Source organism: Thamnophis elegans, chromosome 2, assembly GCF_009769535.1.
Source record: "Thamnophis elegans isolate rThaEle1 chromosome 2, rThaEle1.pri, whole genome shotgun sequence".
In the NCBI taxonomy this organism is placed as follows: Eukaryota; Metazoa; Chordata; class Lepidosauria; order Squamata; family Colubridae; genus Thamnophis; species Thamnophis elegans.
Window position 1 is genome coordinate 98,488,853 of NC_045542.1, and position 23,155 is coordinate 98,512,007.

The 23,155-nt window shown below is 41.8% G+C and overlaps 3 protein-coding genes across 4 annotated transcripts; 1 reads left to right on the plus strand and 2 right to left on the minus strand.

Moving 5' to 3' along the window:
• Positions 1-300: 300 nt before the first annotated feature.
• Positions 301-10,194, minus strand: RAB24 (RAB24, member RAS oncogene family). The gene is made up of 9 exons (XM_032211082.1): positions 10,073-10,194; positions 9,217-9,439; positions 7,791-7,859; positions 7,536-7,614; positions 4,208-4,275; positions 2,300-2,399; positions 1,762-1,812; positions 1,174-1,233; positions 301-781 (listed from the first exon to the last, which is right to left on the minus strand). Exons 2-9 carry the CDS (start codon positions 9,331-9,333, stop codon positions 714-716), a joined length of 612 nt encoding a protein of 203 aa, XP_032066973.1. The 5' UTR covers positions 9,334-9,439; positions 10,073-10,194; the 3' UTR covers positions 301-713.
• An 84-nt stretch (positions 10,195-10,278) lies between these two features.
• PRELID1 (PRELI domain containing 1) lies at positions 10,279-13,713 on the plus strand. The gene is made up of 5 exons (XM_032211081.1): positions 10,279-10,611; positions 12,095-12,320; positions 12,428-12,541; positions 12,718-12,796; positions 13,383-13,713. The coding sequence occupies exons 1-5, from the start codon at positions 10,520-10,522 to the stop codon at positions 13,499-13,501; spliced, it is 630 nt and encodes a 209-aa protein (XP_032066972.1). The 5' UTR covers positions 10,279-10,519; the 3' UTR covers positions 13,502-13,713.
• A 431-nt stretch (positions 13,714-14,144) lies between these two features.
• MXD3 (MAX dimerization protein 3) lies at positions 14,145-21,469 on the minus strand. 2 transcript variants are annotated; one of them, XM_032208553.1, is made up of 6 exons: positions 21,096-21,469; positions 20,824-20,923; positions 19,702-19,731; positions 16,685-16,799; positions 15,428-15,593; positions 14,145-14,905 (listed from the first exon to the last, which is right to left on the minus strand). In XM_032208553.1, the coding sequence occupies exons 1-6, from the start codon at positions 21,163-21,165 to the stop codon at positions 14,712-14,714; spliced, it is 675 nt and encodes a 224-aa protein (XP_032064444.1). In that variant the 5' UTR covers positions 21,166-21,469; the 3' UTR covers positions 14,145-14,711. The 2 variants fall into 2 exon arrangements, with proteins under 2 accessions (XP_032064444.1, XP_032064443.1); XM_032208552.1 differs by having other exon boundaries at positions 16,685-16,802.
• Between the last annotated feature and the right edge of the window lie 1,686 nt (positions 21,470-23,155).

Below are 23,155 nucleotides of genomic sequence, written 5' to 3' on the forward strand. Positions count from 1 at the left end.
ACATTTCCCTATTGACTTTGGTTATAGGAAACTGACAAAAGGAGGTCACAAATGGCAATCGTGACCTAAGTATCAAGAGAGGTAAGTATCACGCCTTCAGCTCCATCATAAGTAGGGTCACTGAACAAGTGGTTAAGTAAGGACCACCTGTATATAACATAGTAAAACCAGGACACGGATTCTTTTCCTAACTTTCTGAAGTTCTGGACATACTGTAACTGCAGATAAATTCTCATCCCCAAGTGCTGCTCCAAATAATCTGAAACTTTTTCAGCAGAAATAGAAAGCTGACCATATCCCTCACACAAGACCACACTGCATTTTATTTACATGTAGATAACTTAATTGGAATCCATTTAAATAAGCTTAAGAATCAGGCAACATCTTCAAAATAGCAGAAACAACCCTAGTCAGCATAAGGTCTCTTGTGCATAGTGATGAAAAATAATTCTTGACACAGTTCAATAATTTAGTCAATATCTGTTGGGAAGGGAGCACAAGGCAATCAAATCTTCCACTCAACAAGGCAGCACATTTTGCAGCATATTCATATCCTTGATCTCTTCTGTTTCCTTGGATAGCGGCCAACAAATGATGTTCTACATATCCAAAGGGCAAGGCATTCCAACTAGCAAGTAGAAGATGTGACCCACCATAAAAAGCATGAATTGCAATCTCTGGTGGAAAATGTTACTTTTGGCAAAATAAAGAATTCAGTGATGACAACAGCTGTAAAAATAGGTGGTAGTGTTCTTTTGATTCAGATCAACTCCTTTGTCCTCTGAAAGTAAACACATATAGGTTATACAAGTTGTACAGATTTCAAACAAATCATAGTTAAGGCTCCATTAAAATTTCTGTGGAAAAATTTGGCAGTCACAATTCACTTAAATGTGGGTAATGCATAAAAGCCAATACCTTTCCTCTGTTCTCGTCATTCCCAATCCTCCCTGTTACTGATAAGACAGGAGTGTGAAAAGATGCTTATTGATTCTGCTGCCTTCCATGCTTCTCAGGACACATTCACAACTATTCTCCTAAATTCAGTTAAAGGTCTCCAGGTCTCAGTTTCACAGGGAATAATATGCTGGATATATGTTTTAATTCAGGAATACAACAAATGATTTAGAAGTGGATATAGATGCTTAAAACACGCCTGGTTCAGCAACTCACCTGTTAAGTCAAAATCAGTAAAATGCGCATAATCTTCAGCCACCTTCTGGAATAGCTCATCTTAAAAAATAGAGATAATAAAATCACACAGAGCAATGAAACACTCAAAATACAGCAAATAATGAAAATCCCTTTGATAAACTGCTGAGTACTTTTGTAGTTTTTCCCTTCCCCTCCTTCGGGTTTGTGCGCCGCCCTGAGTCCCGCAGGGAATAGGGCGGCATATAAATAAAATGAAACTCAAACTCAAAACTCAAACTGAGGCAGCCAAAAATGTAACCCTTTTAGTCTATTTGTATACTCGCAGGGGGATAGTTAATTTAACTAAGTATAACTTTTTTTAAACAGATCTGCTAGAATTATATTGTAGTTCTAATTGAAGTGGAGGTAAAAATAGTTGCTTTGTCTTTTCTCATAAAGAAAAGATAAAATAACTCCATTCACATTATCCTCTCTCCAACACTAGGAGAGAAAAATAGGGGAATGAACATATGATTAAACATTCTGCCTATTCTGGAATTCGGTTGTTCCAAGAATGCCAGGCATGTTTAGCATAATGTATGTACTGCACACAAACAAGATACATACCTACATTCTGTCCAGTCTTGCTTGAGGTTTCAAACAGCTCAGCTTTGATCTCTGGAATGATGTGTCAGAAGGCAAGGATAAATGTTTTGTTTTGTACTAGTAACCGATAATATATCAACTATTACAACTCTCAGCCTCTGGGCTAGATCTAGAGCAGGAGCAATCTATACAAAATCACAGCCATTTGGAATCAGATCATTTCCCCTCTCTTCCCCCCCAACCCCTTCAACAAACATGAATATTCCAGCCAATGACATTGCTCCAAAAAGGTGGATGCAAATTATTTTCCCTGAAGGGCAACACTTAAGTCACATAATTGCAATAAACTGCTGTTTTAGAAGACGACAGTAGAACTGTTTGCCCTCCTTTCAAAACTGAGCAATTGTCAGCAGTGTCCCTTCCATGAGGAATTATAACCAATAAACAAACATGGTTTGTCTTTCCAAAGACATGGTCAGTGGAACATTTGGACTGCCTATGAATGACTGACAGGGACAAGAAGGACCCTGATATACAACAGAATAAAATAAAAACACACCATCTGCATAGTCCTGTACATCATGGAAGTCAATTTCTCGTCTTCTCTTATCCTCTTCCAGCAAGTCACTTTTGGTGCCACACAAATAGATCCTGCAGTTCTACAAAAAAAGAAAACAAGGCTAGTACTTTCAACATATGAGGACTCCACTGACACTTTGCTCCTCACAGGAATCGTTATAGAGCAGGGGTGTCAAACTCAAGGCCCGTGGGCCGAATTCAGCCCACAGGGGGTGTAGATCTGGCCTGCGGGGCTAGCCTGGAAATAATAAAGGCCTGTGGTGCCTCCGCTACTGAAAATGGGGTGCAGGGGGGACCATGTGCCCCCCCAGCCCCCGGTTATGGGCCTGGACAGCCTCCTGCAACACTCTGAGAGCCAAAATGTGCCCCCAAATTTGGCCTGTTTTGGCTGCCAGAGTGCTGCAGGAGACCATCCTTGATTATATAGCCCCGATTAGAACATATGTGTGTTGTGAATTTTAAACTATTTTTTTACTTATTTTGCTTTTTTTTTTCTTCTTTCGCTGTAAGCCGCCCGGAGTCCTCCGGGATTGGGCGGCCTATAAATTTAATTAATAAATGAAACGAATGAATTCGTAAGCTTATAAAAGGGAAGAAAGGTAAAATATTTTACCTTTCATGCTTGCAGGATTCTGCTACTATAGCCTATGTCAGCGATGGCGAACCTTTTTTGGCTCGCGTGCCATAAGTGGGGGGAGTGCAGGAGGGTCATGCGTGGGCATGCCGCACCCATAATGCAATGTGTGACACACACCCCAGTGCGCATGCGTGCATGAGAGGCACTCCGCCCCCCATTTTTTGCATGGTTTTTTTGCCCTCCTCAGGCTCCAGAGGCTTTATAGGAGGCTGGGGAGGGCAAACACAGCCTCCCCTGCCCCCCCCGGAGGCCCTCTGGAGGTTCTGAATCCTCCGGAGGGCTTAAACCAACCCTATGAGCAAACCGGAAGTCCATTCCCGAACTTCCTGTTTGCCCATAGGGCCTGTTTTTTGCGCTCTGGAGACTTCAGGGAAGCTTCTGAAGCCTCCGGAGAGCCTCTCGGGGTGGGGGGAGGCTCTTTTCGCCCTCCCCAGACTCCTATAAAGCCTCTGGAGCCTGGGGAGGGTGAAAAATGGCTTTAAAAAAGGCTGAACTCAGCTGACAGGGCACCGCCTCGTGTGCCCTGACAAATGGCTCTATGTGCCACCTGTGGCACGCGTGCCATAGGTTCACCATCCCGGGCCTATGTCAATAATTTATAGTTCTAGTCTTCCTATGGATCTGGTCTCTCTCTCATAGGGCGTTCAAGTATATATTAAAAAAGCAAAATCACAGAAGTGTACATCTATCTATTTCTATAAGTGTATAAAACCATGTGTGCGGAGGTGTGGTCCTGTGCCATGCCCACCATGGCCACGCCCACTCTAGCCACACCCTATACTCCCTCCCCACCCTCCGAGGTCAAACATGCAGCCCTCAATGAAATTTGACCACCACCCGTGCTATACAGAGTTAAGTCTTCATTCTGTTTAGTATTTTGCCAAGAAAGATCTCAGAAGGTCCCCTAAAGCAGTTTTGAACTTAATAAACACCGGGGGATTAATTTGATAATGACCAAGTCAAGCTTCCCAAAATATACTTCCAGTGTCTCAATTCCCTACATCAGTGCCTATCATAAGCATCTCCTATGGGGGTGAGGGAATTTATTCTCTGTAAAAACTAGTAGCAGTATTTAAACAACAGAAAAATAATAAACAGATCATCTGAATCATCCAAACAACTATAACCCATATATTATAAAAAGAGACCACTGATAGGACCCCATAAACATCATCCCAGAGTTTTCCTTGATGTTGTCCTGGAAAAGCCAACTATCCCATTTTCTCTGCCTACAAATAGAGATCAACGTACTTCCTCAAAGTTCTGTAGTTCATTCACCCAGAATTTTGCTCTCTGGAAACTGCTTCTGTCAGTGAGATCTGTGGAAAGAGGAAGTGTCAGGACTAGATCCCATCCCTGGAATTAAATAAAGCAGTTCCATTCATCCCTGCATAAGTGAACTATGTCAAGAAACTAGAAGGAGTAATTCAGTTGAGAAAGTAGAAGTATCTTCCTCAAAGGCTCTTAATAAAGCCATTATAGTCATTTGGGCTACTTTATGTGCATGTTAAGCAAGGTTATCGGATACCTGTCATTTTTATTGGCTCAATTTCCCAAAGAAATTCATTAAATCACAACAAAATCTGAGTACCAAAGTACAATTCCAATTCTGTATACAGTAGTGCTTAAAAATGTGTGGTTCTTTTTGAATTTTCAGTATTTCTGCAAAAATATGTGGCATGTTTTCCACACAAGTTATTACTAGATAGACAAACCCAATTAAATAAACTAGAAAAGTCTATTTATATTTATTCATTTTATTTATTTATTTGAGGAAAACTGAGGTAAAGGAACATATTTGTATACGACAAAAAATAAGCCAACCTTTATTTTTGGTAACTAGTGAACTCCCTTTGAGCAGTAGTAACTGCAACTAAACATTTCCAATAACTATTGATCGGTCCTGCACATGAATTTTAGGTCATTCCTCCTTACAGAACAGCTTTCAGAAGTCTTCAGAAATATCCTTTTGTCAAATTGTGACAGACTTCCACAACATTCATGTTTTGTGAAGATCAGACTTGAGAGTGAATATCCAGAATTCTGTTGTTTATATAAGGTAGGACCTTCCACATTCACATCTAATTATCAGCCCATTGATTGAACCAGCTGACAATTTCCCTGAACTGCTAATCCTAAAGGTTCACATAATTTTACAGTACAGAAATGTGTTGCTTTAGATAATTTTCTTTAATAAACCAATGAGCTAGAACAGATAGTCCTCACTTCACAACTGTAATTGGGACAAGCAGCTGTGGTGCTAAGCAATGCAGCCAAGTGAAACATCATGTGGCTAAACTCAAGACTCATGACTGCTGCAGTCATTAAGCAAATCATCCACAGTCACTGACGTCATTTGACCACAACTTGTAGCTCAGCTTTCCCAATGAGTTGTTGGAAGCCAACAATGAAGCTCATAAATAGGGATCATGTGACCATGGGATTGTTCTGACCCAGGCTGCCTAGGCAGAGGCAGGCTTCCCTAGAGTCCTTTATTGCTCTGCTAATTCCACAACAAATGGCCCTGCACGCCGGTAAAGTTCCACCCCAAACTTCCCCGAAAGCAGCAACCCACAGTTCCATAAACAAAGCCAATAACCCTGAGCCGGATCGCAGAAGCAGAGAGGAAGTCCAAAAATGAAGTCCATAAAGCAAGGTCCGTAAAGTTGTACACAAGATTCCAGATCCATAAGGCAAGGCCAGAGTCCGCACGCAAGAGTCGAATTCCACAGCAGAAACACAATACAAGCCAGAGTTTTCCCAAGGCCAGGGAAATGCATGCCAAGGCAAAGCATGGAGACCTTCATCCAAGCAGCCTCTCAGACCTCCTTTCAGCTTGCCTCCACTCTACTCTCTATGCCATTGGATCGAATGGGGAAGGCTGCTGTTCCTCAACAGAGGGGATATGCTGCCTCTCAATCGTACCACCACCCGTCTGCAGGTCATCCCCCCATGTGTCAGTGAGGGGAGGCAGCTCCCCATCTGGTTGACCACCTCCCCCAATGCCTGAAGAGCCTAGGACATCATCATCCTCAGCTCCTGACCTCTCCAAACATTCCAGGGGAGCCTGTGGTGGTCTGCTGGCAGCGTGTGGAACTGGCAGCAGAGTCGGACAGTGAGGAGTTTGGGTAGGAACATGGGCCAGTTCTGGAATCTGGGGAAGACTTGGACGAGGGCTCTGCATCGAAGGAAGAGAGGTGGCCAGGGCCATCTGGTAGTTAAGTGCTAACTCCGGAGCCTGGCATCAGCGAGGCAGAAGAACAGGGGGAGCCTGTTCCTAGTGCACGCATCTGCAGAGCTGCCAAGAACAGTTAAGACAAAAGGGGGGACTTGGGAATAAGGCTTGGAGATGATTGGCCCCCTCCAATAAGACATAAAAGAGGAGCAAAGGGACTTGAGCCTTTGCAGGTAGCAATTTTGTTCATTCTGCTCTGTTTAAACTCTGAAGCTGTTTGACTGTGTTCTGTTTGGCTTTGCAAAACTAATTGGCAATTAGGTCTCTGGCAGTGCTTCAAGGAATATAAAGGTGGTGTTTATCAGCCTTACCCTGAAAGACTCTGGCAGATTTCTGTCGGACTCTTCAAGACTGGTTGTGAATCATTATGGACTATGAATGAACATAATTCACAGCCGTTTAAATAAAAAGAGGGGTTGGGGGACTAAGCGTGTGATTTTTACTGTCTCAGGAAGCCTAGATCTGATTAGAGCCGTACCATCACCATCAAATGATACTAGTTCTAATTCCTCTTCCTCCTCCAAACTGGGATCCGAAGGGGCCATGACAGGGACAATATGATGGTCATAAATACCCTCCGGTTGTGAAGTTTCCAAATTTAATCGCATGAATGTGAGGCTACTGCAAAGACACTGCAATGGCCTTGTTTGAAGACCAGTCGTAAATTTACTTTTTCAATACCATAAGCAATGCAGTCATCAACTGAAGAGTACCTATACAACTTATTTAATGGGGCTCTCTTTATCTAGTTTTAGGACTTTTGTGGACAATAGAGAATATTTTAGGTCTTACTTATGCAGAAATATTGAAAATTTAAAAAGTTTCACAAATGTTTAAGCACTACTGTATATGAAATTATTTGATTATAAAGTGAGATTTTTCCCCACTGATAATATTTCCTGACCAGGACGAGTCTCATAATGCTGTATTAGATTTAAGTATATAACATTTGCTGTCAAGCAGCTCAACTATGATTGCTGGGTGATCCAACAGAAGAATAGTTTGTATAGCACTGCCCTCAAACCCAGCTATATTATAGATGTAGTTCTTCCTTCCATTCTGCCCTTTGTAGCAACAAATTTTAGCTAGAGCCGATTACAAGATATTTCAGGGTGAAATGACTTTCTTCAAGTGGCAACATGGGATGGGAGAGCTAGATGAAAGTAGCAGTTGATGTCTGAACACTACAAAAAATATTGCCTTTTCCAACTGGCATCTTCTAATTGCAGTTTCCCCGATGTTCCAAGCTAAGACGGTCAGCTTGGCTCTAGAAATCTGCCAACATGCAAATACATGCATGTTTACCAAATGAATGCTTACCATAACATACAAATGAATGCTTACCATAACATACAATGGCAGCTTTCGCTCCACGATAGTATATTCGGCTCATAGCTTCATACCTCTCTGAGCCGGCTGTATCCTAGAGAAAGGTAATGGAGAAGAGTCAGATTTCCACTTAGTGGGAAAGTATGGTTCTACTTTACATAGTACTATGCATAATGCAATGCAAACATTGATTAAACATACCTGCTGTCAGTATTGTGAAATAAAATTAAGAAACTTTCTCACATATCTATTATTTCAACCGTGACTTACCCAGATACCCAAGGTTACTGTGCGGCCTCCCACTGCCATTACTTTAGCCACGAATGCAGCACCTATTGTCTAAAATAAGAAAGATAGATGTGAACACAGATATAGTATCCCCGTCAGTTTTGGAAAGCAAACATATAGTCAATTTACAACCATAAATGGCCCCAGAATTACAGCTATGTTGCTGCAATCCTAACTTAAGGCATCATGTGAATGGATCCATTTTTAAAAATATTTTTATAGTGGTTGCTAAGCATATTTATTTCATCCAAAGGACTCCCCACCCCGCCCCCCAAACCAGAAGTAAATACCATAAGCAGCAAAAATGTAATTGCAGTCACTTGACTGTGGGAAGTTGCAAAGACCCTATTGCCAAGTGCCCAAAATGCGATCATATTGGTGGGGTGGGGGTGGGGAGAAGCTACCTCCATATCTTTGAAAACATGTCATAAGCAACTCTGGAGAAGTCCGTCTTAATTTCAAACCAGTCATTAAACAACTGGTCATAAATGAAATACTTTTTTTAGAGGCAAATGTATCATATCCAAGCAACAGTGGCATAAATAATTTGTAAACCGGAAAAACAACTGTTTTAACATTTTCTTAGTGTGCATTACTGAGTGAAACACCTGCTGGCAGATAAGACACTATATATTGAGGATCAGTAACTTCTCAGAAAACATTTGCAAAGCTCTCTTAAACGGAAAGTAGACTTCTCTGCTCCAGTTAAAATGGCTCCTTTTTGAAATAGTTTCACTTCAGTTTATCAGCCGCTCCCCATTTCACAATAAGTAATGTAAAAACCTTCTCAAATTCAAATCCTGATGACTAGAGCCACAGGGCTGTCATTTATCTATTTATTCACTCTCAGCTTCTGAAATCCAATAGAACTATAACAGCAGTTCTATAATAGTAACAGAAGAATATTTTAAAAGATCATCGGGAACAATAACATCCAGGCCCAACCCGGAGTGGGGCTTTCATCTTGTACCAGATCTCCTTTCTCAGGATTTTCTTCAATAGCTATGTTTTATAGCACTCCTTAACACTCAGCAAGATAGGGGATAGTCTGAACTTAAGAAATAAACTATTTCAATTCTGCACCAGGGAAACACAACTCTGTAAAAAAACAAGGAGCTCTTGGCAGCATTTAGCAAAATGGTTTCCTCCGGGATGTTTGGGGACTATCCAATCTAGCCAATGGCCCTGGGATTTCCCAGGCAATTTCTTATCTGACTGTCAATCAAGACCAACTGTGCTTAGCTGAAAAGATCAGCTAATATTGATTAAAGTTGCTTATAACATTAAAATAAAATCAAGCCTGAGAATCCTAACTTAGTGAAATGTGGGGGAAGAAATGGATGGACTTGTGAAGGATTCAGTACAAATGAGTGGACAATCTTTCAGCACAAAAAAAGACAAAACTCACATTTTGATAAGGTCCTACTAGGAAGCGGTTGTGAACATATCGCTCCACCAAGCTGGTCTTGCCTACATACTCTTTGCCCAGCATCACAACTTTGGCATCCACACGCTGCCCGCTCATTCTCCTGCCCTCGCAGCCGAGTGTTGCCCTCCAGAGGGATCCTAAGCTCCCCCAACTCAGTCAGGTGGAGCAGCCAAAGAGGTGCAGCTCAATTAGGCAAGTTCACCTGAAGGAAGGAAGAAGAGGAAGTGCAGTGATTCATCACAACAGAGAAGATATCTGACCAAACCCTAAGGCATCCTTCTCTTCTGTTCTCTTTCTGTATTTGGCAACCAAGAGTGATGGCACCTTGGATTAAGAGCCATGGCATCCATTTTCTTACGCTAAATACTCCTACCTGTGAGAAGACAAAGTCACCAGACTAGAAGCACAAGCTTTTTTACTCTTCCAGTTCAGAGACTTCGCCTAATATCAGTAGGTAACATCAGAATCAGAATAGAGCTGGAAAGTACCCTTAGAGGTCATCTAGTCCAACCCCCTGCTCAAGCAGGAGACCCTACCGTTCCAGACAAGTGGCTGCCCAGTCTCTTCTTAAAGGCCTCCAGTGATGAAACACCCACAACGTCTGAAGGGAAGCTGTTCCGCTGGTAGGCAGCTCGAGAGGCAGGAATCGACCTCGGGGAAATCCCCGGCGCGGAAAGGAAGACCTGACTTGGACTGGAGGAACGGTTGCCCGGTGCATTTAGCATGACATCGGAGCACGCCGGGTACGGACCGCTTGGTCCCAAGGACCAAGCACGGGCAGCAGCGCCGAACGAGGCCCGGCAGATACTGTGGGAGACGCTACAACGATACTCACCCCGGCCTCATGTCGCTGGAGCCGGCCAGCCACCGCTACTGGAGACGAGGCGAAGAGAAGCAGCGGCCTCCTTCCGGGCCGCCTGGGCCAAGCAGTTTCCCAGGACATCCCCGGGGAAAGGGGCGGGGCTTCCATTCGGGAGCGGAAGCGCGCTGGAGGGCGGGGGCGGGGCCTGGGCTGAAAGCAGGGAAGGGAGGAGGCAGCGGCGGAAGAAGCGCTGCCGTCGCCCCGCGGAAGTCGTTACTCCTCTCCTGTTTCTGCATGGCGGCTGCGGTGTCCCTGCAGCTGCTGCTCCCGCCGCCATCTTTACCACTGGCCGCTCTGCGTGGACGGGACGGCGGGAAAGCGTGAGCCCGGGTCGGAGCAAGCCGGGCCGGGTGACGCTCTCCGCCGGCTCCTTCCTCCGCCTCCTTCTCCTCTCCCGTCGGATCGGTGACCGCGGAGCCGATGGGGAAGTACTTCCTGACCCTGAGCGTCCTGAAAGGGCCTTGGGACCAAGTCTTCACCGCCTTTTGGCAGCGCTACCCGAACCCTTACAGGTCAGGGGGAGCGAGCAGGGACGGGGCGCTTCTCCGTCCTGTCGGGCGGGCGGGACTGGCGCTAAGCTGCCCTCGTCTCCTGGCCGAGGGGCTCAGAGAGGCATGGGGGGGTGGGCGGGCGGAGAGGGACCGTAGTTACACGGAGCGGGTTCTTCTTTCGGGGCAAGACGCCAAAGGGCTGCTGTTTGCGAACCTCCTCTCATTCATCCTGCTCGCTACTACGGGTGTGGCTCCGGCTGCTGTGTCGATCGGGGGAAGCTCTGCGCCGACCCGGGATTCCGCCCCAGAGGTAAACCTGGGAAGCCCACGGACAGCCGATGAAGCCAAAGGGGAGAAAACGGAGGGATTGTGAATCTCAACCTTTTTTTTCCTTCCCTCCTAATGGCGAAAGCCGCTGTGTGACCCTTTAGTGCAGTGTTTCTCAACCTTGGCGACTTTTAAGTCCTATGGACTTCAACTTCCAGAATCCCCCAGCTGGCTGGGGAATTCTGGGAGTTGAAGTCCACAGGACTTAAAGTCACCAAGGTTGAGAAACACTGCACTAAAGGGAGGAAGGGAGCCAGTGGAGCTGAACTGGTTGGTTTGAGCTCACCTTACAATGGGTTAAAGGAAGCTTTTACTACTGTGAGTGGAAGCTGAAATAGGAAGTTGGGGTGGTATTTTAGAAATTCAAAGATTCCTGTGGAAAAAGAATGATCAATAATGGTTTGACTCAGTTTAACTGGTGCTAGAAGAAACTGTTGTCAAAATGAGCCCCTTAGGGAAAGACCCCAATAGTGTAGATTAAAATAATACTCCTGAGGTAAGTTTAGTTAGCAACTGCTTATCTTCTTAAGCCTCTTTTATCCTGATCTCATTAATTTATAAGGTTAATCTTGGTCATTGTGTACTGTCCTATTTAACTTACTTTCCCTACTTTAACACCTATATTTGGCTGAAATAATTAAAAGATGGTCGACCTAATTAAACATAAGACCACTTCTCTTGCCCATTGGACTCAAATAAAATAAATGCATGCTAGTAGAACTGTGAAAAATACAGCATCATTCAGTTAATCCTCCAGGGAAAGATTGAAGGTGAACGAGGTCCAGGCAGAAGAAGAATATCATGGCTTCAAAAGCGAAGGGGCTGCTTTGGACAAAACTCAGCAGCACTTTTTCATGCAGCTGTTGACAAAAATAGGATTGCCAACATGATTGCCAACGTCCGATGATGGATATGGCACAAGAAGAGGAAATACAACTGTAATTCTGTCAAAAGTAAACCTGAAAGCAATGCTTCTCCATTTCTCCTTCCCAATCAGGATAGGTGTGGTTTTGACAAAAGATTCTAGATATGAAAATAGGGTAGCTAAGACAGAAATAGTATTATTTGACTCCACTGAATTGTGTGACTAGATAAATAGGGAGTGTTATGCTGCTATTTAATTATAGCTGCACAACATAGGGTAATATCTTAAAATTCTCTTGTCTTTTTTACCCAGCAAGCATGTCCTAACAGAAGATATCTTGCATCGAGAGGTGACTGATGACCAGAAACTGCTTTCCAGGAGGCTCCTAACCAAAACCAACCGGATGCCACGCTGGGCAGAGCATTTCTTTCCACCTAATGTTGGCCGCCATGTCTATATCCTAGAAGATTCCATTGTGGACCTACAGAATCGAACCATGACCACATTCACCTGGAACATTAACCATGCACGTCTGATGGTAACAGTAAAATGTTTTACATTTACTTGCCGCCACTACGGCAACATAAAATGACTCAGAAGGTTTGAGGAAGTGATTCTTACTTTGGAATGCTGTCTCCCTTGCAGGTAGTGGAGGAGCGATGTGTTTACAGAGAGAACCCAGAAAACAGTAGCTGGACAGAAGTCAAGCGGGAAGCTTGGGTCTCCTCCCGTCTCTTTGGCGTTTCCCGTGCTATCCAGGTAAGGGAGCTACAGGTGTATGCATGACAAAGAAGAGACTGCCTGTAATAAACAATCTGGGACTACTGGTATCTAGCTGAAAAACCAGGCTGATTGCTCAATATTTCAGCTCTCCTAATAAATAGAGAAGAGGCTATTTTTATCTCTTTGCTCAACTGGCTGTTCTCTTGTTTTAGGAATTTGGCTTGGCTAGATTCAAGAGCAATGTGACCAATACTACTAAAGGTTTTGAGTATGTGCTGAGCAAAATGCAAGGTGGGTACATCTGTAATAGCAACTAAAAACGCATACATAAAATGTAGATTAAGAAAATTCTTTTTGGACTTGTTCTAAGTACCACAGGTATTCCTCAACTTAAAATCACAATTGAGCCCAGTTTCTGCTGCTAAGTGAGACAGTTATATCCCATTTTACAACCTACTTTGCCACAGTTAAGTGAATCTGTTTATTAAGTTATTAAAACAGTTGTTAAGTGAATCTGGTTTCCCCACTGTCAGAACGTCGCAAAAATGATCATATGAACCCAGGATATAGCAACTGTCATAAATATAAGCCACTTGCCAAGTATTTGATTGTGATCATGGGGATGCTGCAAGATCATAAAGTGTAAAAAACTGTCATAAGTCACTTTTTTTCAGTGCCATTGTAACTTTGGTCGCCAAACAAATGATTATAAGTTGAGAACTACCTGTATTAAAAATTAAAATCACTCTTCATAGGTAATGACTTAAAATTTTATACAATATTTTCCAAAATCGGAACAAACTAGAGTTTTACAGAAAAACTAGGTACAGTGGATATATTTACTTACTCCTGGACTTTTGGCTTATTGGTTTTACAGGTGAAGCACCATCTAAAACACTAGTGGAAACCGCCAAGGAGACTGCCTTGGCGGTTACTGAGAAGGCAAAGGACTTTGCTGGCAAGGCAGCTACTACAAAAAAGCAACAGTATGTGTGAGAAAACAGTTTTTCCACTGAAGGAACTAAATGCCACTGGCAGAGTGATACAATAATACTGGAAGGTTCATTTTAACTTAAGCTTCCCTTCCTTTGGAAGTTGACCAGAATGTCTGTAGATTTTATGTTTTTTTAATTAAGACTGTACAAATCTGACAATCATCTTCTTTCTTAAAGGTGTAATTATCATTAAAAGAATAGACTTCAATTTCAGGATCTGTTTTTCATCAATCATTTAATTATCTTCCTATTTACACTTGCCTCTTATGCAACTCAAAAGTAAGCCTTTGTATATGAGACTTCAGAGAGTTTGTAGCTATTGGTGAATAAATGTAACAAATTACTGAGGTTACGTTAAGGTAAAGGTTCCCCGCACATGCATGCTAGTTGTTTCCAGCTCTAGGGATGATGCTCATCTCCGTTTCTAAGCCCAAGAGCCAGCACTGTCCGAAGACTTCTCCGTGGTCATGTGGCGGGCATGACTCAACGCCGAAGGCACACAGTGCTGTTACCTTCTCACAAAAGCAGTCCCTATTTTTCTACCTGCATTTTTACATGCTTTCGAACTGCTATGTTGACAGAAGCTGGGACAAGTAACAGGAGCTCACCCAGTTATGCAGCACTAGGGATTCGAACCGCTAAACTGCTGACCTTCTGATATACAAGCTCAGCGTCTAAGCCACTGAGCCACTGCATCCTTTTAGGAGGTTAGGTTAGGTTACAATTAAAAATAGTTATCAAAATCCCACTGAGTACATCTTAAGGTGGTTCACTTTCAGTCAAAAAAGGTCAGAAAAACCTAGATTTTGCAATGGCAAAAGGTCTCTTGAAGCAAATCTTTACTATTAGTCCATTCAACAACAGCATATTTCATATTTAAAAAAACCTGAGCACAACATTTACCTGTTATGATATGGATTTTTAAAATCCTCCCTGTAGATAAGAGCTAAGTTTATATTTTGTTTAAAATACCTAGGGTTCCTCACCAGCCCAAGTCTCTGCAGAATGGACTTGCCTGTTCCACAAACCTTAACTAGGATGACATGTAAGATGCATATGTTATGTATAGTCAGCTTCTAACAATTGTCCTAGTTGGTTTTGTGAAGAAGGTGGAGATGCAAGACTTGATTTGATGAGGTGGTGCATAGTCTTTTTTGTTAAGAAAGGAAGGGTTCTTCTTTACTTACAGAAAACAGTCTTATAACTATGTATCAGTTACCCTGCCACGAAGTAATTTCTGAAAAGCTTGAAGCCTGTCTAGATGAATGCTGTCCTCCTAAATGAACTTCTGTCCATAACCAGAAGTTGCTGATATTGGAATAGCTGTGCTCCTGCTGAGTACTGAAAGCAGTCACGACATCTCCAATGCTAGCAGATGCCAGGCCTTCTACGTCCACTTCATTTTCTGCAACAGAACAAAAAAAAAAACCCACCTTAGCATTATGCTTTATTCAAATGGAATGCAGTATCTCTTATACAAGCTTCATTTTCAACATAGGCATAGCTAGCTTTCCTAGGGACCACTTATTTCCTTTGCCTGTGCCTGTCCAGTTCAATCCAGCAGGATTTATTCTGGGTCCTGTCGATTAAAGTCATCTTGTAGGACACAGAAAGCCTACATACTGTTACAATTCTTGCCCTCTGGAATGATCTCCCCTGCTCTGAGATTTTATAAGCCTCCCTTCTTTTGTTTCAGTAAGTTATTTTTTAGTTTTAGGCTGCCCAGGATTGCTTGGGAGCCATGTGACCTATAAAATGAAAACAAACATAGATCTGGCTCAGTTATTCTCCAAATTTACCATGCCTTTTTATCATTTAACACTATAGCCAGTGACTTTCTGCTTATCAGACTCTGCATTTTTTTTGCTGCATAACTTGTCAGTATCATGAAAATGTAGCACTAGAATCATTATTGGGCATTGCCCACCTGAGTCAGAATGCTCAGAGGAGAACCGAGAAGAATCCAGGCTATCTGCTGCCCGTTCCATATTCAGATGGGCTTGCAATTCTTCTAAGCGCTGGTGCAAATTCTGCTGCTCACAATGTAGCCTCTCTTTCACTTGTTGAGCTTTCTGTTCCTGGTATTCTAGCTTCTGGGAGTGAAAGAAGGATGGAAAATAATATTTGGAATTGCAATTGAAATGCTTCCATATCTCCTAGGAACATCACATTGGCTACTATTGGGAACAAAAAATAGCACAACCACTTTCTCAAATTCAGCTGGAAGCATTTGCTAGGTAGTTCACCCTAAACAAAAAACTGAAGGAATTATAAAAAGTTATTCTTGGCTGGATTTAAGATTTCTCCCTTTGTTTTTATTGGTTCTTAAACTTACTTGAAGGCTGGCAGTAGTTTTTCTTTTTTAATACAAAATTTATTAAAAGTTTAAAAGAAAACACAAAAAACAAATACAGAACAAAGGAAACAAAACGGGTGCAGAAAAAAAGCTGCTGGTTTTCTTTGTAGCAGATATGTAATGTTACATAAGTCTTATTCTATGATTACAAAAAAAGCTCACTTTTTTCTACTCAATTTTTTTTCAAATCCTCAAACCTAGTTATGTGATAGGTATAATTTTTTTCCATTTGATGGAAAAGTCTACAAGGCATTTCCAGTAATCAAGGAAGTCAATTTAGCCATCTCTGCAAGTTCCATCATCTTCACCAACCATTCCTCTATTGTGGGGAGTATCAATTTTTTCCTCTTGAATTTTTTTGAATACGCTGCAAATGTCGTACATAAAAGCACAAGTTCTATGTTTTTTTTCTAGCTATCCATTAATCCCAAATGAGAAAGTTCTGATTTCAATTGTACATTTGTCTTTAAAATCTTCTGAATTTAAAAAATGAATAAAACGTCCCTTCATATTGTTCACATTTCCAAGAGAGATTCGAAATTCCTTTATACATTCTAGATAGTTTCTCTGATGACAAATTGGTTTTTCCTTCTTTATTCATTTCCATTTATTGACTTGATCATGCTTAAACCTCTCTCTCTCTCTCTTTTTTTTTTTTTTACTATTTTTCAGTTTTAAAGGCCATGTGTTATTTCTAATAAAATATTAAAACTAGAACCCTCAATACCATTTGCAAATTACTAACAACTAAAGCAGTCAAGAAAGGCAGTCTCTAGTTATTCCCAATATTATTACAGCTTCCTGGAAAAAGTGAGGTACATTACTTACTTTAATATGCAATCTGGCACGATGCAGGAGACTAAGTATTGTGTAACGAGAATGCTCTGTATTTGTGGGGATCTGCTGCTTCAACTGTTCTAAACACTGCCGTAGCTGGGCCCTTCTGCTGGGAAGAAACAGACTGTGGACAATCACATTTTAGGTAAAGCCTTAATTGAATTCTAGACTCAGAAAACAGGTGTCCAACCCGTGGCGTCATGTTGCCATCATGTGACGTTTCACCTCTTTGCGGAGCTAGGGTGGACGTCGCCTGCGCATGATGCATCTGGCCCATGGGCCGCCAATTTGACACCCCTGCTCCAGAACAAGGCAGAACCACATTTTCCAAAGAGTAAATAATTAATATATGGCTGAACTCAATAATTCCTTAATTCAGAGATTTCTGTATTGAGTCACCACTTTCTGGGTGAAATCAATTCAGAGGAGATAGGATTTTTAAAACTAATTGGACCTGAGAATGGTGTCATTGTCAAGACTGATTCTCAGGGATGTAGAAAACTAAACCAATGAGCTTAGCCATCTGCTGCTCACGATAAATTCATTGGGTGGATAGGTTATCTACATTAATGTATGATTTTATAGCACTACAGTAATGAAAATCTAAGAATTGCTGTTTTACTGGGCACAATACTGTATAACATGGATTTCTAATCTTTTATGCTCCCTTGCTGATAAGAATGTAACAAACTCCAGTCATTGAGATGTTATGAAAGGGTTAATGGTCTTGGACTACATTTCAACTTGAAAGTACTTACATAGAAAATACTATCTACCATCTGCTGCATTCCCAGTTCAGTTTCATTGACCGGAAATGAGAACAGCCAATAATAACAGGCTAATGGAGAACCAGCTATCTGCACTTGAAGAAGCCTGAAATGGGTGCTTAAAATATTTAGGAAAAATAAATCAACGGGAAAAGAATTACGAGGAGCATGAATTCATTGCCTTGAATTGATAAAATATTCTTACCAGGGCAATATAAAGACCAAGAAGTTGCATTTTTTCCTAAACTAAGTTTGGCCAGTGCTAAGCTCATTCACTTCTTGTTGGTGCTCAGTTTGTTATTCAAATTCACCCTGTTTAATTCATGAGATGATACAGGTGAAACTCGAACAATTAGAATATCGTGCAAAGTTCATTTATTTCAGTAATGCAACTTAAAAGGTGAAACTAATATATGAGAGAGACGCATTACATGCAAAGCAAGATAGTTCAAGCCGTGATTTGTCATAATTGTGATGATTATGGCTTACAGCTCATGGAAACCCGAAATCCACCATCTCAGAAAATTTGAATATTACATGCAATCAATAAAACATGGATTGTACATAGAACAATATCGGGCCTCTGAAAAGTATAAGCATGCATATGTACTCAGTACTTGGTTTGGGCCCCTTTTGCAGCAATTACTGCCTCAATGCGGCGTGGCATGGAAGCTATCAGCCTGTGGCACTGCTGAGGTGTTATGGAAGACCAGGATGCTTCAATAGCGGCCTTCAGCTCTTCTGCATTGTTCAGTCTCATGTCTCTCATCGTTCTCTTGGCAATGACCCATAGATTCTCTATGGGGTTCAGGTCAGGCGAGTTTGCTGGCCAATAAAGCACAGTAATCCCACGGTCATTGAACCATGTTTTGGTGCTTTTGGCAGTGTGGCCAGGTGCCAGGTCCTGCTGGAAAATGAAGTCAGCATCCCCATAAAGCTGGTCTGCGGAAGGAAGCATGAAGTGCTCCAAAATCTCCTGGTAGACGGCTGGACTTAATGAAGCACAGTGGACCAACACCAGCAGATGACATGGCTCCCCAAATCAACACAGACTGTGGAAACTTCACACGACTTCAAGCATCTTGCAGTGTATGCCTCTCCATTCTTCCTCCATACTCTGGGTCCTTGGTTTCCAAATGAGATGCAAAAGTTGCTCTCATCAGAAAAGAGGACTTTGGACCACTGAGCAACAGACCAGGTCCGTTTTTCTTTAGCCCAGGTAAGACGCTTCTGATGTTTGTTCTTCAGGAGTGGCTTGACAAGAGGAATACGACATTTGAAGCCCATGTCCAGGATCCGTCTGTGTGTGATGGCTCTTGATGCACTGACTCCAGCCTCAGTCCACTCCTTGTGAAAGTCCCCAACACTTTTGAATGGCCTTTTCCTACAATCCTCTCCAGGCTGCGGTCATCACTGCTGCTTGTGCACCTTTTTCTTCCACACTTTCCCCTTCCACATAACTTTTTATTAATGTGCTTTGATACAGCACTTTGGGAACATCCAACTTCTTTTGCAATTACCTTTTGAGGCTTTCCCTCCTTATGGAGGGTGTCAATGATGGTTTTCTGCACAACTGTCAGGTCAGCAGTCTTATGATTATGATTCCTACTGAACCAGACTGAGAGACCATTTAAAGGATCAGGAACCCTTTGCAGGCGTTATGGCTTAATTAGCTGATTAGAGTGGGACACTTTGAGCCTAGAATATTGTACCTTTTCACAATATTCTAATTTTCTGAGATTGTGGATTTGGGGTTTTCATGAGCTGTAAGCCATAATCATCACAATTATGACAAATCACAGCTTGAACTATCTTGCTTTGCATGTAATGAGTCTATCTCATATATTAACTTCCTTTTAAGTTGCATTACTGAAATAAATGAACTTTTGCATGATATTCTAATTTTTTGAGTTTCACCTGTATATTGTGTAAGCTAGAAAATGGTTAACTTGGTAAACAGCTTAAATGTACGTGTGAATAGTATGAAATATTAAGAAACATATAAATGGAAGAAAGGACTTAGAAAGATCATTTCCTGGTTTAGAAAAAGGAAAACATTTTTAAATGGTGACCCTGGAGCAGAAACTAACCCTCAAAATTAATGGAGGAATTGGTGCTTCCTAGTTATTAACAGAGCTAGGACCAGGCAGAAATGAGTCCATCCTTCTTCCCTAGCCAATAAAATGTGGGAGAGGAGCCTAAAAAAAACCCAATTAGAACAATATTCTTCTTTAAGTGTACCTGTGTTTCTCCAGCTCATTTTGTACAGACCTGAGAAGAAACAGAAACACAAAACAAAAATGATGAACTATATTTAAAATTCCAACAATTGATAGTTATTTTTTATCAACATCATTCAGTGAAGCAAACTAAGCACACATTCAGTCAAACCAAAATCTCTTATGTTCAATTTCAACCTTCCTCATTTGTGCAAAGAAGTAAATATTTTCCATTCAAAAGAAAACCATAAATTTGCTGGATTTGCATGAAGACAGAATCTCATGCCTTTGCAATAGTGGCAAAATCAATTTAAAAATATGAATACTAGTAACAAATATTAAGAAGTAATGTTTTCATTCATTGCACAATCTTAAAAGAGAGAAACAAATATGAAGTATACTTCATCTTTCAATGTTTTGTTATTAGATAATGAAATTTATAAGACTCAAAGTCAAGTCAAAGATTTAAACCCAAGTCTATATACGCTTCAGCACCAAGTGGAAAAGTATTATGAAGCATCATTCAGAAACACTAAAGGAATAACTAGTCAATCTAACTACTAGTTAAAAAAAATACTTCCAACAGCCATCCTTTCAGTTAAATCCTGCTTAAATTTCACACACAACCTCAGCTTCCTTTTGAGTATATCTTGTTCTTTCAATCAGAAAGGCCTGTTTACTACACGCCTGTGTGAATAGTACCTTTCTTCTATACGAGTGCTCTTCCAAGTACTTTTTCTCCTTATAGTGAGAGAAATGAAACTAAAAGTAGACATAAAAACATAAAAACTTGGTCTAGGATTAGTGGCTCTCAAATTCTGGTCCCAGGACGACCTTTACATTATTAAAAATGACAGAGGACCCCAAAGAGCTTTGGTTTCCATGGGTAAGGTAATGTAATATTTATTAGAAATGAAAACTGAGAAATATTAAAGCATTTGACTTCACAGATCTTCTCCCCCCCCCCCCCCAAAAAAAAAAGGTCTCCAGACCACACTTTTAAGAACCTCTGGCCTGAAGGAAATGCAACCTTTTTCCAAAACTTGGTTTTCCACATCAGGGTAGCGTTCCTCCTTGTCTTAAGTTTTCAGGAAAAAAAAAGAATAAAATCAAACAGCCCGAGGTCTAACCGAAGAAGCCTTACCGGAGGTTTCTCAGGGCCTTTCGCGTTTTCGGCTTCCTCTGCGATTGTAACGCATCTGGTCCGCAGAAAGGCGAGAGAGAAGCATAGCCGTGTTCGGCTTCTGGCGCGTGTGAATATATAGATATAAAGACGTGTAAGTATGTTTTAGAGGTTCCAACCTGCCCTCGCTTTCCCACTCGCTCCCTTCCTACCGAGGAGACCCAGTTCAGCCGCCCTCCGGTTAAGAGCCATATACGCGTCGCCCCTTTTTTACCACCCTTCGAGAATAATACCTCTCTCTCTGCGCTCCAAATAGTCGGCCGCTTGAAGCAACACCTGAATGTTGCTACTCGTGAGCTCCATGACAACAGCGGACCCGCGCAAGTAAGGACTCTGCAGCCCTGGTCACGCAACCGCCCCCACCGCCTTCAGCAACCAACCCCGCCCCTTCGAACGCTCCAGGGTTCTGGTTCCACCCCTTCTCGTCCACAGTAGCAGTTCTTCCTTCGTGGATCTCCTTCGGGCAGCGCCAACCAAGGAGGATGAAGCCAAGCGGACTTTTTTTTTTTTTTTTTTTGCTTTCGTCTTTCGAACCGCTCAGCCACCCCCACTCCCCACCTCTCCTCGATTTTTAGGTTCGGGGCGTCCTCGCTGCCTTGTTTTGAATCTTAACCTGTGCAGGGCGGGGCTAGAGAAAACAGCGCTGTCATTGGTTGGAGGACGTGACCAGACGTTTATCCGTCACCGCCTCCTTGAAACAAATTCGGGCGGGTAACGATGAAGTCTTATATTTGAACGGAGGGCGGGGCCTGCACTTTGTTGTTTGGAGGAAATAGAACGAGACACATTTTAATGCTGCTTGGGCACAGCTCGGTTTTATAAATTAGATGCTTTCGCTTTCGTAAATTATAGACTTTTATGTGTGTACATGGTAAGTGCATGAAAAAAGAGCGTGATAAAATATCCCATGATCGTTGTAGAGTAGAATAGAATAGAACCTGGAAGGGACCTTGGAGGTCTTCTAGTCCAGCCCCCTACTCAAGCAGGAGAAGAACCTATACCATTTCAGATAAGTGACTGTCTAGTCTCTTCTTAATCTCTAGTGATGGAGTGCCTACAACTTCTGAAGACAAGCTGTTCCACTGGTTAATTTTCCTGTTAGGAAGTTTCTTTTTAATTCCAGGTTCCTTCTGTCCTTGATTAGTTTCCAACCATTGTTTCTCATCCTGCCCTCTGGTGGTTTGAAGAATAATTTGATCCCCTCTTCTTGTGGCAGTCCTCAAATATTGGCGTACTGCTATGTTACCCTTAATTCTTTTCTTCAGACTAGCCAAACCCAATTCTGCAGCTGTTCTCCATATGTTTTAGTTCTTTGCCTTTGATCATTTTAGTTGCTCTTTTCTGAACTTTTTCCAAATTCTCAACATCTTTTGTAATATGGTGAGCAAAATTGGTTGCAGTATTCCAGGGGTCGTCTTACTAGGGTTTTATTATTTATTTTACCTTTACTAGGGTTTGATCTTGAGTAATTATGTTCTACGTTAACAATGCCCATCAATACATACATTCATGTGTGCTCGCTAATCTGTACCTAGTTAGAAACAAATGATCAGCATATATTTTACTACTTTTAGGGAGAAAAAAATATTTAGAAGGCAAGAGGCATACACATTCCCTTAAGTAATACACATTTATAATTTATTCCATAGAATAATTCAGGCAACGGGGCTGGTGATATATCAGAACAGTAATAGAAACAAACTTCATTTATCCTCAACAAAGCTGGGTGTTGCTATAAAAGTTCCAAAGGTGGGTTGCTATTGGTTCGCAACAGTTCGGGCAAACCAGTAGTGGAAATTGAAACAGGGTTGCGGAACCAGTAAGCCCACGTCCCTGAACCGTTTGCCCAGTCGCCCATGCCATTGCTGGCATGTTTTTTAGTCATTTTATTAATGTTCTGCACATGCAAAGTGAGCACAAAGTGAACCGGCAGTAACACTGGCAGCAACCCACCCCTGAATTAATCTATGTTGAAAAAAAACAACTACCACCCTTCCTGCTACAAATTCACAATGTAGTCTTACCTTCAGATGTAACCCACCCCTTAAATATGCAACCTTAGTTTACGTTTAAGGCATTCCACAGATCATGAGAGTTGCAAGGAATCAAGACAGCTTACACATTTAGTAAATTATTATCATCATCCAAAAACACTTAAGCTTCCTGCATTGAAATGTGTTTTTTTAAGTAATTGTAACGTGGAGTTGTATTTACCTTTTATAGAAAAAGCACACATTCCAATTTATACTCACAGGCAGCCCTGCTGATAGACAGAATGAGAAATCACCTTAGG